Genomic DNA, 15,104 nt, shown 5'->3' with positions numbered 1-15,104 from the left:
GAAGAATAAATAAATCAAAGACTACAATCTGCCTTGTAGAGAAAAACCAGAAAGAAAGAAACCTGACGTGCAGTACAGGAACAGAAGTTCTGCTGCTTGATAATTTCCCAGCGTGGCTAACCCGTTCCTGATTCCTTTAAAGTGAGTTAGGCGTTTCTGATATATGCTCCCACAATGCGACAAACCAGAATACAGCAGCATAGTTCTGGATAATAATTAACAAAATAATAATTCTGTGGCCAGAACATTAACAATATCTTAATGATACTTAATATTTTAGTATCAATTATTAGGTGCCAACCACTGTGCTAAGCAGATCATCTCATTTAGTTCTCATGAAAATTTGAGGTAATATTATAGCCTCATCATACCCACTTTATGAATGAGAAAACTCAAACAGATGAAGTAACTCATTCAAGATAGATCATAAATGTAGTGGCCGAGACTGGGAACCAGGTCTGATTCTGTAACTCGAACCTTTAACTACCGTACCACGCACCTTGCTTTTACAGTAGACAACACAGAGCTGCAATCAGCGATACTCTGTTTTGTTACTGCCTTCTGAACTTTTATTTATTAGCCACCTCTTTTTAGTGGCATAAATAACTGAATATGGCTTGGGAACTCCCTGGATGTTCAGTGGTTAGGACTCGGCACTTTCACTGCTGGGGCCTGGGTTCAATCCCTGGTCAGGGAACTAAGATCCTGCATGCCATGCGGCACAGCCAGGGAGAAAAAAAAGAACTGAATATGGCTTATTACTTCATTTTATTAATGTTAATGCTCTAAAATCCTTAAGACTAAACTTAGAAAAACTGAAACAGGTCTTCTGTCAGTATATACAATCATGAAACATTTATTTCCTCCTCCTTGTATTTAAACAAAATTTGGAGACTCCAATAATATGATTGTTTTTTCTGTCTATAATTGACACATGACAAATATTCTAAACTTTTCCAATGATTGCCACAGCACTAGAGTGAGGCAGACTCTCTCCTTCTTTTCTACTTCAAAAATAACTATTTAAGAATGTCCAAGAGGGAGTTAGTATAGTATTTTACATTCGGTTTCTCCCTGTGGCAGAGAATTTTGAATTCTAATTCTAGTGGTATTTAACCCACCACTACCTGGCAGTGGGACCCTGATCTAGTTACTCCTCTCTCTGAACCTTTTTTCTCCTTTTCTTAAGGTGATTTCACTAAAGTATACAATTAGTAAGATCCTTTTCATTTTCCACTGACCTTCTTTGATTCTTTTATAGATAACCGTACTGTCTTTGCACCTGATCACATCCGATAACACATTTCCTTTCTCTCTCTCTAAAGAGTTAGGATGACAAGAAATCATTAATTCTCAGTACAAACCTCCATCAAGGCTTCGGGATGCCCGTTTGCTTGCTGTGCGCTCAAAGTGTGGGGCAGGCCTGTCAATCAGAGCACTAGCTTGCCTGGTCTGAGCCTGAGTTCGGCCACTGTATCGGAATTTGGATCCCAGGGCAAGAAATTTGCTTTTAGGAATGGTGTCTGTAGATGTCAGTCTGGAGGGAAAAAACATAATAATCATATATTATATACATTATCTTACTCTAATGAGACTGAAATTAAAGCCAAAATCAAGAATTAAAAAGTTTCATAACTCTCATCACTTCAGTTCAGTCGCTCAGTCGCGTTCGACTCTTTGCGACCCCATGGACTGCAGCACGCCAGGCTTCCCTGTCTATCACCAACTCCCAGAGTTTACTCAAACTCATGTCCATCGAGTCAGTGATGCCATCCAACCATCTCATCCTCTGTTGTCCCCTTCTCCTCTAGCCTTCCATCTTCCCCAGCATCAGGGTCTTTTCCAATGAGTCAGTTCTTCATATCAGGTGGCCAAAGTATTGGAGCTTCAGCTTCAGCATCAGTCCTTCCAATGAATATACAGGACTGATTTCCTTTAGGATTGACTGGTTGGATCTCCTTGCAGTCCAAGGGACTCTCAAGAGTCTTCTCCAACACCACAGTTCAAAAGCATCAATTCTTCGGCACTCAGCTTTCTCTATAGTCCGGCTCTCACATCCATACATGACTACTGGAAAAACCATAGATTTCACTAGAGAGACCTTTGTCGGCAAAGTAATGCCTCTGTTTTTTAACATGCTATCTAGGTTAGTCATGGCTTTTCTTCCAAGGAGCAACTGTCTTTTAATTTCAAGGTTGCAATCACCATTGGCAATGATCTTGGAGCCCAAGAAAATAAAATCTGTCACTGTTTCCATTGTTTCCCCATCTATTTGCCATAAAGTGATAGGACCGGATACCATGGTCTTCATTTTTTGAACTTGAGTTTTAAGCCAGCTTTTTCACTCTCCTCTTTCACTTTCATCAAGAGGCTCTTTAGTTCTTCTTCACTTTCTGCCATAACGGTGGTGTCATCTGCATATCTGAGGTTATTGATATTTCTCCTGGCAATCTTGATTCGAGCTTGTGCTTCATCCAGCCCAACATTTCATATATAAGTAGGGTGACAATAAACAGCCGTGACATACTCCTTTCCCAATCTGGAACCAGTGTGTTGTTCCATGTCTGGTTCTAACTGCTGCTTCTTGACCTGCATACAGATTTCTCAAGAGGCAGGTAAGGTGGTCTGGTATTCCCATCTCTTGAAGAATTATCACTATACCCCTGTAACATTTTCATCATTTTATATATAAAAGAAACTGAACCTCAAAAAAGGCTACTTGCTTAAGGTCACATAGCTGTTAAGAAATAGGGTAGTCACAGAATTCAAGCCCAGGGCTCTTGTTCTACACTCCTAGAATAATTTTGTCAAACGCACTCCAAACTCAATGCCTGGTAATCTATTTAATAGGTTTTTTAGTGTATTTTCAACTCAGAAACCTCATCTTCTTTCTACACAGTACTCTCTGCTCTCTTTTGTCATGGCATTTACTTCACTGAATTGAACAATCTATGTTCTAGTCTCCACTATGAGACTGTGAGCTCTCTAAGGATAAAGAATAAAGACTGACTTATTCATCTTTGTGTTTTAACTTCTGGCATAGTGCCTGGCTGAATCTGGCCATTCAGTGAATGTTTGCTGAATAAATGTATACATACATTGCTACATCAAATACTACCAAAAAGAGAGTCCTCCCCGCCCCTCTTTGGGGTAGCTTATTTTAATTCAGCAAACACTTTCTTTTATGTAATGAAGCATTGTTGTTTAGTCACAAGTTATGTCCAACTTTTTTGCAAGCCCATGGATTGTAGCCCACCAGGCTCCTCTGTCCATGGGATTTCCTATGCAAGAATACTGCAGTGGGTTGCTATTTTCTTTTCCAGGGAATCTTCTCGACCCACAGATTGAAACTGAGTCTCCTCCCCTGGCAGGTGGATTTTTTTTTACCACTGAGCCATCTGCTGCTGCTGCTGCTGCTGCTGCTAAGTCGCTTCAGTCGTGTCCGACTCTGTGCAACCCCACAGACAGCAGCCCACCAGGCTCCCCCATCCCTGGGATTCTCCAGGCAAGAATTCTGGAGTGGGTTGCCATTTCCTCCTCCAATGCATGAAAGTGAAAAGTGAAAGTGAAGTCCCTCAGTCGTGTCCGACTCGTAGCAACCCCATGGACTGCAGCCTACCAGGCTCCTCCGTCCATGGGATTTTCCAGGCAAGAGTACTGGAGTAGGGTGCCACTGCCTTCTCCAACCGAGCCATGAGGGAAGACCAATGAAGCATTACATGTCAATATATCCTCTTATTTTGATGCAGTGGATATAAATATGCTATCCTACAAGCAAATACACCAGATGCAACTGAAATCTATACCATAGATATTAAACATTCAAAATAACTTTTTTTTGGGGGGGGGATAAACTAGGAGTTTGGGATCAACATATACACACTACTATATTAAACAGATAACCAACAAGGATCTATTATATAGCACAGGGAAGGATACTCAGTATTTGGTAGTCATTATAAGGGAAAAGCGGAGAAGGCAACGGCACTCCACTCCAGTACTCTTGCCTGGAAAATCTCATGGACGGAGGAGCCTGGTAGGCTGCGGTCCATGGGGTCGCTAGGAGTCAGACACGACTGAGCAACTTCACTTTCACTTTTCACTTTCATGCATTGGAGAAGGAAACGGCAACCCACTCAAGTGTTCTTGCCTGGAGAATCCCAGGGACGGCGGAGCCTGGTGGGCTGCCGTCTATGGGGTTGCACAGAGTCGGACACGACTGAAGCGACTTAGCAGTAGCAGTAGCAGTATAAGGGGAAAGAACCTGAAAAAATATATATATATAACTGAGTCACTTTGCTGAACACCTGAAACTAACAGAACATTGTAAAGCAACTATCATTCAATTTAAAAAAAAAAAAAGAAAAAAAGTTCTTTTTATTCTTCCTCACCTTCATTTAAAACTATTTCTTGGTTTTAAAGTAGATGATGGAAGCATAAAGAAATATCTTAATGTCAATAATTAAGATTTTTTAATTTAGTGTAACGTGTAACCTGATGGTTTATTTGAAATGAGAATTGAAATGTTATTTTCCCTGACTTATTTTTCTGTACACTGTTCTTTAGTGCGAAGTATGACATAAAAAATACAAATAGAAGAAAAAGATATCATGGTTCTCTCTCTTGAGAGCCATTTAAAAAGAGTCAAGTTTATTTACGAATGACATGGCATAAGGTCTGGCATTTGCTTCAAAATAATCTGGGAAGTAGTAGGAAAGAGTGGGTGGGGATACAGATGAAACGAGATTGGCACTGGGGTGATAATTACCCCGGTGATACCAAGCTGGGGTTTGGTACAAGGAGAGCTCATTATATTATTCTCTTCACTGTGCTATACATGCAATTTTCATTTTCTTAAAAAGGCTAAATGACAACAACTAGTTGGCTCTCCTTTCAATGTGAGTAATGATCTGCCTGCTGGATTTTAAGTTCCATTAGGACTGAGACCAGCACTACTAGAGGTTATTCCCAATGTCTGTATGAAGGGTAAGCACACAGGAAGTGCTTGGCAGATGAACAGAGGGGCTAAGCATGTGGCCTCAGGAAAAGTAAAGGAGATGAAACTTTCTTCTGTCTTCTGTTTATCTGATACAATTGGGCTTCAAAGGTGGTTCTCTCTGCTCCCTTTCTGGGGTTGATTAGAACCAAGATAAGGATCAGCTTCAAATCTTTAACCTTGTTAGAGTAAGAGACCCACAGCAGGTAGTTAGGCACTCCTTAGAAAAATTCCACATGGAGGTCAGTCAGAGTCCCTCTTCCTGGTAGGGCCGGATTTAGCCCCCTAGGGCAATCCCAGAGCCTCTTTTAAACACAGGCTCCTATTCCTCACTCCCTCCTCCTTCCGCCATACACAGAAAGATGCTCTGGGCGTGTGGAGGCCGTGTTTTTCAACCCAAAGGAGGGGAACTAGATTCATTTTGTCTTGCTTAAGATGATCTCACCTCAGCTAAAGAAAAGACTACCAACCATACAAAGAAGGGAATTTCAACAGCAGGCTTAAAATAGAAACACGCATAAATAATTTAATCTTGAAAAATACTGAAGTGAGAACAATACCTGAAAAACGTGTGATGCTCTACACAGACTTTCCATAATTTCTTAGCTGCTCGGTAACTGGGAAGTTTGAATCCGATGGTACTTTCGTACTGTTCTTGCTGTAAGTATACAGATAAACACGGAGCACAAAGTATTAGTCAACTACTGAAACAGGACCAGAGAAACGAGGTGCTACGAGGAGATGGCTGCGAATGAAAGAATGTTACTAATCTAAGGACATAAAACAGCACTTGAAATTTCTTCCAACTTAACAAAAGAAATTTGTACACTGAGGGTGGTTTTGCTATACTATTTACACATCTTATTTTGTTCAGAAACACACACGCATACATACACCGTACATTTTCTGAGACATAAATAAGTCATGTTTTGATTATCCAGACACTGTTCTTCCTGCATTTAGGATACTAGGCTACTCAATAATCAGGGACTGGGATAACAGATGATTCTTCCAATGAACTAATATTATTATGCAGTCATTTTTAGAAATAGAAACTAAAGATTGTGGTTCAAACCAGATTCTTGAATTATTAAATATCTTTTTTTTCTTTGATTGCTCGTTAATTTATCTAGATAACCTCTTTGACTGAAGCAAACCACATCCTGCAGGGCTACTGGAAACACTGTCCTGCTCCTCTTGCCTCTGTTAATGTCAGTTAACTTCTAGCGCCTATTATGGCCAATAGCACTGTGATTGGATAGTATCATCTATATTTTTACACACGAGTTTCTTCATGTGTAACTGAGATTAGAGAAGTTACTTGCTCAGTCTCACAGCTATTAACTGGCAGAACCGGAATTTCATGGTTTCCCCTACACCACACTACTTCTAAATCATCTATTGTAGTCATAATACTACATTACACTTCTCAAAATCCTCCTGTTGTTCTTTATTGCTTTCTAAAGTAAGACTTTTGCATTTTTAGTATATATTATATAGTTAACATTTAAAAAAACAGAGGACTTTCTGTTTTTAGTATATATTATATAGTTAACATTTAAAGAAACAGATGGGAAGTATATATATATATATATATATATATATATATATATATATGGTGTGTTTTCTTTTCTGCCTTCCAACATAAAAAGGAAGCCTGCAGAGGGAGAGACTCTTCTATTCACTGTTCCTAGCCCCTAAAATAGTGTCTGACACAAAGAAAGCTGTCAAAAAACATTTGTTGACTGAATGACTCTTGTATTTGGAACTCTTTAACTAGGCACAGGTAAATTATTACGGTCCTAAACAAATGCTTCAGCGATAACCCTTATCCGAAATTTTAAGGCTGCACATTCAGTATTTCCATGCTGAAACAATGAGTCATTTTTCACCAGTAGATGGTGATATACACACAGAAAAGCTTCTTTACATTAGTAGGGTGCTTTTCTGCTGAGAGCTTTTACAGCTGTCATCTCATTTGATCTTCAAATCAACCTTGACAGAAGAAGGTACTATCCCCCTTAAATGATAAAGAATGCCTGAGATCTGTCAAGGGTCTTTTACTTAGTAGGTGGCAGAATAGGTATTGGAACTTTTTTTTTTTAATTTAATTCGTACGTGAACAAGTTTCTGCTATACCATGACAGGGCTTTAATATAAAAGTTAGACTTAGCCAGCATTGGTATATCCTGAAAATTGACTACTAACTAACAACTGAGTTATCTGGTACAAAGTTGAACATCCAACTCTACTACAAATCTAGAACTTGACCCTGGAACACATTTCCAGTCACTACCAGAAACTACACATACAAATAAATTTATTTATATAAGATAAGGGATTTGTGGTGCAAAATGAAAGTAATTTAAACTCACAGGTTAAATATCTCATGCTATTTAATTTAAAAATATTTTCCATCAAGTTTTTACCTGGAGCAAACAAGGAACAAGTTTATTAATCCAAATTTCACTGCTGGCCTTGGTGTATTTGCTTACATGAAGAGAACTGTCCAGAAAACCAACAACAGTAAAGGAAGGAAGAAGCATCATGGGACTGATTACTTTAGGAAACAAAATACCAGCGCCTAAACAGTTGGCTGTAGAGAGGGAAACAGGCGTGAAGAGCTGTTTTAGACATGATCTGTGTTTGATTCAGGAGGAAAGGGAATCATGAGCTCTGTACCTCTCCAGGCCGAATCTTAATGAAAAAGCTGCTACGTTTGTAAGAAATCTTCAGCACTTTGGGCCAAGGAAAGCGGTTAATTCTCAGCTTTTCTTTGTAAACCAGAAGGCCACTAGAGCAGACACCTAGGATGATATCCACGCCCTCCAAGTCCTGAGGAAAAAAGAGTTAGAATGTCAGTCTTGAGCCAAATGCTCAACATAGCTGACTCTTATTAGACAATCTGAAGCTATCAACAACCCAAAATAGTTACCCTAACAACTGTAACCCATGGAATTACTTGGTCTACGTCAAAATGTTGTTACTATACCGCGTTTTAAAAAAATCATCATTATTACCTATCATAACTATCTTTAAAATTCCAAATGACACTCCTTAATATTATTTCTATAATCTGCTCTAAGGAAATAATTCAAATCACAGAAAAAGCTTTATACATGATAATGTTCAGAATGTTTTAAGAGTGAAAAACTGTATATAACCTAAATATCCAAGCATTAGGCTTAAATTTTGTCCATCCATACAGTGAAATATGATGTAGCTGTTAAAATAGTTAGATTAGACTTTGGAAGATAAATGGGAAAATAACTATGTTGTTAACATTAAGTGAAATAAAGCAGGACAAAATTGCATATATAATTTGATTCCAAGAATATAAAAGATTTTCATAGAAGAAAGATGTGTACACCAAAATGGTAATAATGCCATTCTTTAGGTGGTACAATTACGAGAAATTTTTTTATTTTAGTTTTCTATACTTTAATTACAATAGACATGTATTGTCTTTTAAAAAGCATTCAAATGTCAAAAAACTAACACATGTATGTAAAAAATTCAAATAATACAGAAATGTGTAAAATTTTAAAAATCTACCCTCATCCTTCCATACTCTTTAACAGTAACCAGTACTACTTTGAAAATTTCCTGAATTATCCTATTTTCTAGGCACATACAATTATGTGTGCATAATACATATGTGTGTGCTGTGTGTGTGCTAAGTTACTTCAGTTGTGTCCAACTCTCTGTGACCTTATTGACTGTAGGCTGCCAAGGTCCTCTGTCAAAGGATTCTCCTGGCAAGAATACTGGAGTGGGTTGCCATTTCCTGCTCCAGGGGATCTTTCCAACCCAGGGATCGAACCCATGTCTCTTATGTCTTCTGCATTGGCAGGTGGGCTCTTTACCACTAGCACCACATGGGAAACCCCAATATATACATACATACATGTAAATATATTACTTATATATATGTCACCTTTATAACGGAGAAGGCAATGGCACCCCACTCCAGTACTTTTGCTGGAAAATCCCATGGACGGAGGAGCCTGTTAGGCTGCAGTCCATAGGGTCGCTAGAGTCGGGCACGACTGAGCGACTTCACTTTCACTTTTCACTTTGATGCTTTGGAGAAGGAAATGGCAACCCACTCCAGTGTTCCTGCCTGGAGAATCCCAGGGACGGGGAAGCCTAGTGGGCTGCCGTCTATGGGGTCGCACAGAGTCGGACATGACTGAAGCGACTTAGCAGCAGTAGCACCTTTATAATGAGGAAAACAACTAGAAAAAAATTAAAATTCAGTCCTTGAGGGTGGAAACTATATCTAACTCATTTCTGTATCACCCCAAATCCTGTTATTGACAATATGCTTGGTAAGTGTTTACATTGAGTTTGTTACCTGCCCGTATTATCAATCACAATTGATTCAAGGAAAATAAATTTCACCTGAGTTCATCTCTACAGCTGACTATTTATTTAGATAAGTAATAAAAACTCAATGTTACATGCTTCTAAATGACTCCTTTCCCCAAAATGAGTACAGAGAAACATATTAGTGTCTACATGTGCTATGTACAAGCACAACAGAGAGAAAAAGAAATAATATTCAGCTTCAACTCAATGACTACATAACACAATTTCCCAGAAGATGCCCCCTTAAGTTCTTAAAGCCTGTGGGTACAATTACATCCCTCTTTTAACTAGACGTTTTGAAGAAATAATTTGCTTTACAGCATTTGGCAAAGGAATATGCTGCCTGATTGCTCATGCATTCCTGATAACTACTGAATTCACACAAGCCTCCAGCAGAAATTGGGAAGCAAAACCTCACCAGTTCAGTTCTGGACCTGACCTGATCTTCTTACCATCTACTTCTGAGAGTCACAGAAGTTACAATACCCAGCCCCAAACAATCCAGAGCAACATCAAGAAAACTCACTAACATACATAGGAATCTTATTAGGGTTATTAGAAATCCAAATAAGGAAGAAACTTCAGATACAGATATTCAAGTTGGGAGAAGCCTGAAAGGTCACTTTAGTCCAATTACCACAAAATGTTTGAAGGTCCTTTTCTAAATTGCTACCAATTGATTATTCTGCCTAACCTGGAATATCTCCAGAGAACTCTGTCCCTTCTGAGGTAGTCCATCCCACCTTTGAAATAGCTCTGTTAGACAAACTGCCCAACTGAGTCAAACAGTATCTCCCTGCAGTTCCCAGTTTACCTGCTCCAGTGTTACATCTTAGAGGCACAGTAAAACCTCTGCTTCACACACTAAACCCATAAAGATTGCTATTATATCTTCCCTAAACTTTCCCTTCTGTGGGTTAAGTATCCCTATTCTTTTGCCTGTTTCTCACTGGACATGGGTTTGATTCATCGTATATCCTAGTTAAATTTCACTGAATGAACCTCCGATCATCCCTTGAGTCTTTTCCCTCACAAACTCCTCAACCTCCCCAGCCATTTCAGTAGCTGAAGGTGAGAGAAGTCAAGACATCCTGGCATTATTTATTGTGTTAGACTGTCTTGGGTTGAATGGGGATGAAAGCTCAAGTTTCCAGTTACCTAACCCAGTGGTTCTCAAGTGAGCCATCTGTGTTCCTCCTGTGGGCATCAGAATCACCTGGAGAGCTTGTTAAAACAGAGAGCTGGGCCCTACCCCCAGAGTTTCTGATTCAGTAACTCTGGGATGGGAACTGAGATGAGCGTTTCAAACAAGTTCCTAGACAATGCTAAGTGATTCTCAGATTCAAGCAGGAAGGGATATTCATTCATTAAATCTGGAGACTAAGCCTCTCCTCCACAGTCAATCAGAATATCTGGGAGGAGCTCAGGAATCTGTATACTTAACAAATACCCCAGGTGATTCTGAGGTAGGTAACTGGCTATGAAACAAGCCTCGCTGTCACTCTGCATTTGCAAATGTATCTGCATTTTAGGAAGTTACCATTTCTTCTGCTCTTGGCACTGTATCTTTTGATCTTTACAGTTGCTTAGGTGTGAAACCTCGTTCTGCTGGTGGAATTGCAAACAGGCAACTCAACTCATATACTTAATACCCTTGACTGATTCAATGGACAGACAACATTCTAACAAGAATTACTATCTCCTCTGAATGTTTCATAATACCCTAGGTAAAGGTTGGTATGAGGTACTATATGACACAGGTCTGATACATGCATATTAATAAGTTACCATTACCTTTGCTTTATGAAGGTCAACACCATACATAGACAACTTTTTGGCATTCTCAAGAAATTCCAGGTCAGCCTGAGCTGGAGTCATGGACCTTTGATAGAAGAAATTAAAAAAAAAGCTTTCAGTGTCAATGTTTATAATAATAGCATTTGTATATCACTTTTACTTTACATAAACATATAAATGTATACATACCAATAGATATGTAGATGTATTTCATGTTCCTAAAAATAGAACATTATATATGGAAAAGGACTCATCCCTACCTGTGTCTAAATAATTGAAATATGCCTTAGAAAAAGAGCTCTTGGAGAAATAAAAAGTTACCAAAAAGCTATTAGAAGAAAAGTTTTTTTTTAATCCTACTAAAATTCTTTAAAACTGCCTCATCCACCATTAGTTCTGTTCCTCTCTCTCCTTAGCCCTTTTCTTCAACACACATAAACTCCTCCCACTAATTTATCTTGCCAAGGAGGTGACCAAATTAAATCCTCTGAGGGCATGATACAGTTTACAATATCCTCTTAGCTGCCCTTTTCTCTCCATATCCCTGAATTGAGTTATTATGGAAATTAAACAGGAGGGCAGCTGAAGTTGCTTAACTGGGGATTCTTAATGGGGGCAGGCTTGATGAAAAGAAAATTTCTGGTAACAGATGGTGTCCTGCCCACTGATCTAAACAAAATAAATTGGTTAATAGAAGCATGTAGATAAAAGGGCTGCTCTCTCTGTTATTAAGATGTCTTCATTACAAAGCATATAATGAATCAAATTTGTTTGAAAACAATCAGCCTCATAGTCTAAACACTCACTATGACAGTCTTTCCTTCTTCTTTATAACTTTCTTCTCTTTTGAAAAGAGCTCATGAGCTAGGTTGAGCTTTAAAGAAAAAGATATTACTCTTAGTGCTGCACAATTCAGGACCAATCAAATAGAACTTCATAGTAACAATAATGCAGCCACACCCCCGAAGAAAAACCACCGTAAATGCCTGTTTCCCAAAAGACTGCCTGCCTCAAGCTATGAAAAAGCAGCGGTGACCTATTCATTTAACAAGAGAAAGTCTCTTTCAAAACCATGTGTCTTTATCCTCATTAAAAAGAACAAAGGAGGACTTCCCGGTGGTTCAGTGGTTAAGACACCATGCTTCCAGTGCAGGGGGTGTGAGTTTAATTCCCGGCTGGGGACCTAAGATCCCACATGCTGCCTGGTGCCGCCAAAAAAGAAAAGAAGAACAAAGGGTTCCTTGGAATAACAAACCCCCTCCCCAATTAAAAAAAAAAAAAAATCTGGAAAGAAACTGCATACTTGTTAATGACTCAGCATCCCTGAATAAAAACTTCTGCAAGCACAAAAATATCACACCTGAATGCTATTAATGACTAAAATTGAACATACAAAAAGAACGGGGAAATAAGCACTTGAACAAGCAATTTTGCATGTTCAACTCATTAAGAACGTCTCAGGAAAGTTTTACAGTTTTTTCTCTCACTTTAATTATACACGTTTCTAGTTAAGGTTACTCCCACTTTCCAGATTTGGGGCATTTTGTTGTTGTTGTTAGTATTATTGATAGCTTGAAGTTTAGAATTTGAAGCTGGAATGGAGCTAGATTATAGAGTCCAACACTTTCATTCTGCTGATAAAGAAATAGGGCTCAAGGGATTACATGATCATGGGCAAGTTATAAGTCTTAGTTTAAGGCAGCAGGCTTTAGCCAGGACCCAAGTCACATCATTAGAGCTGGCTCCTGCACTTAAGAGTATGACATCAATCTCCTATAAAGTAAGAACTGTAATAATACCTACTTCCTGAGACTAGTATCAGAAATGATTTTTTTTTAATCTTTGGATGTAGCTGGAGCGTGTGTGTGTACTTATTTACATCTCTATCTATCTATCCATCCATCTATGCATCAGAAACAGTTTTTGCTGAAACCTGCAGTTTTAACACAATACCATAGGAGTCATTTTAGTTTCCTTCTCACTGTAATTTCTACCTCCCTTTACTGACAGTCAGAAACTTGACTCCCATTATCCTTACTACACTAATTTGATCAACCCCGCCCTGCTCCCCCATACAGAACCAATCTCTACCTCCTGCCACTGACTCCTCCCCGACATGGATGCCCTCTTCACTGGCTTAGACTCTGAATTCCCCATGCTAGGCTGCTTCCCACACGTGTCCTCACTCAGATTCTGACCCCTGGGGTTAGGCTACCCCTTCCATAGACATCTTCACCCTGCTCAGGATTCAACACCGGTATCAGGTACCACTCCATACGGATGTCCTCTGCAGGCCTTACCCTTACATGGACGCCCTTCTCACTCTCTTCTGCGTCTGATAACCACAACCACGTGCCCACCCATGACTCCCTTTTCATCCTATTTGAGCTCTGACTTCTCCTGCAAGGCTGGCCCCCCACAACAAACACTCTCCTCACCCTGTTTAGGCCCCAGTATCCCCAACCAGACTGCCTCCCAGCATGGATGACTATCTTGCTCTATCCCACCTAATGGCTGTAGAACACAATTGATTCAGGAAGCTTTTTCTGATTATAAAAATCATACATTCATTGTATAAAATTTGGAAAATATCTTTAAGAGCATAAAAAAAAAAAAACAGAAGAAAGTTTCCCATAATCCCACCAACCACAGATACCTGTGCATGTCAATGCAATCATATTTTACAATTAAACCACAAATTAAACTTAATTATTTTTGACTTAATGTTTTAAAGATTGTGTTTTTTCCTATATTTTCCAAGACTCTTGAAAATAGTAACAAACTAGCTGGAAAGAGATTAGACGGCTCTAAACTATTAGGAGTACTGTTTTGAATTAATTCAGTACCACTTAATAATTTACTATTTGAAATTATTGCAGCTTACAAGAAGTACCTAACCGGAGAGTTTGGCACAGGTTAATTTTCGCTCATTAAAAAGAGAAGTTATAACAAAGTTTCCCTGTATTTATTTTGAGCAAACTGAGTCAGGATACAGAGCCACTCAGTGAGTTCCAGTGTTAAATGACAGCTTTTTTTCCTTTTTTTTTTAAATGGGAAAAGCTGCTTTATTCAGGAAGCCAGCAACCTAGGAAGATGGTGGACTAATGTCCTAAAATCATCTCCAAGTTGCTCGTTAGGAGACAAGGGTTTTTAAGGCATCGTGAGGGAGGGGGTACAGTTTGCATGATCAGCTCGTGTACAATTCTCAGGTTGGTTGGCATAAAGGCAAAGTTTCAAGCATCACCCATCTTCTGGATTTCAACCAATTTGGGGTCCACATGCTTGCAAGTCAACAGTTTTCATCTGGTGGGGGATGTGACAGCCTTTTAATAACATTGTTGCATCTCCAGATTAAAGCCTGTGGTTTCAAATAATTACGTAGGGGACAAGTGACAACTTTACATTATCTTCCTAGTCCCCATAAATGTAGGACAATTAATTTTAAGCCTTGATTTGCTAGTGTACGTTTAATGTGAATTATAGCTTCACAGTTTCTGTCTCGGCAAACAAAGAGCCACTACTAAGGATTCCATGTATGTAGACTGTCTTCTCTTTATCTGAGGAATGGGATCAACACATAGTAAATGCTTCTGCCTAAGCAGAAGTCTCTTTGGACTGGTTAAAATGTCACATTGTCGGGACATAATTAAAATTCCCATTTGGCTTTCTGTTTGTGAGGACTGCCAATCTTTCCAAAAAGGAGCAAGTAAATTCCAAGATGACAGACCTCTAAATTTTCTGATCATGGAGATACATCACTGCTCAATTTCTACCCATACACCTCACAGAACATCAACTGGAACATATCCATCCATCTGTCCTCTGAGATCGTTTCACCTATTTGGATTTAAAGTCAGTTCCCAAAAGCAGTTCTCTAAACCCAGACTCACACTCATTACTGGCAAAATGGAATAAGAATTATTATTTTCCTAACAAATAT

General features: G+C 39.0%; 1 protein-coding gene across 1 annotated transcript in view; it reads right to left on the bottom strand.

The window, feature by feature from the left end:
• The window catches only part of EPB41 (erythrocyte membrane protein band 4.1), a 181,566-nt gene that overhangs the window by 59,935 nt on the left and 106,527 nt on the right, over positions 1-15,104 (bottom strand). Inside the window, 4 exon segments of the mRNA XM_070384231.1 lie at positions 1,365-1,537; positions 5,557-5,654; positions 7,679-7,831; positions 11,162-11,249. Coding sequence (XP_070240332.1) covers positions 1,365-1,537; positions 5,557-5,654; positions 7,679-7,831; positions 11,162-11,249 — 512 coding nt within the window.

Source organism: Bos mutus, chromosome 2 (genome assembly GCF_027580195.1).
Source record: "Bos mutus isolate GX-2022 chromosome 2, NWIPB_WYAK_1.1, whole genome shotgun sequence".
Lineage (NCBI taxonomy): Eukaryota > Metazoa > Chordata > Mammalia > Artiodactyla > Bovidae > Bos > Bos mutus.
This window is presented reverse-complemented; position numbering and strand designations above follow the sequence as displayed.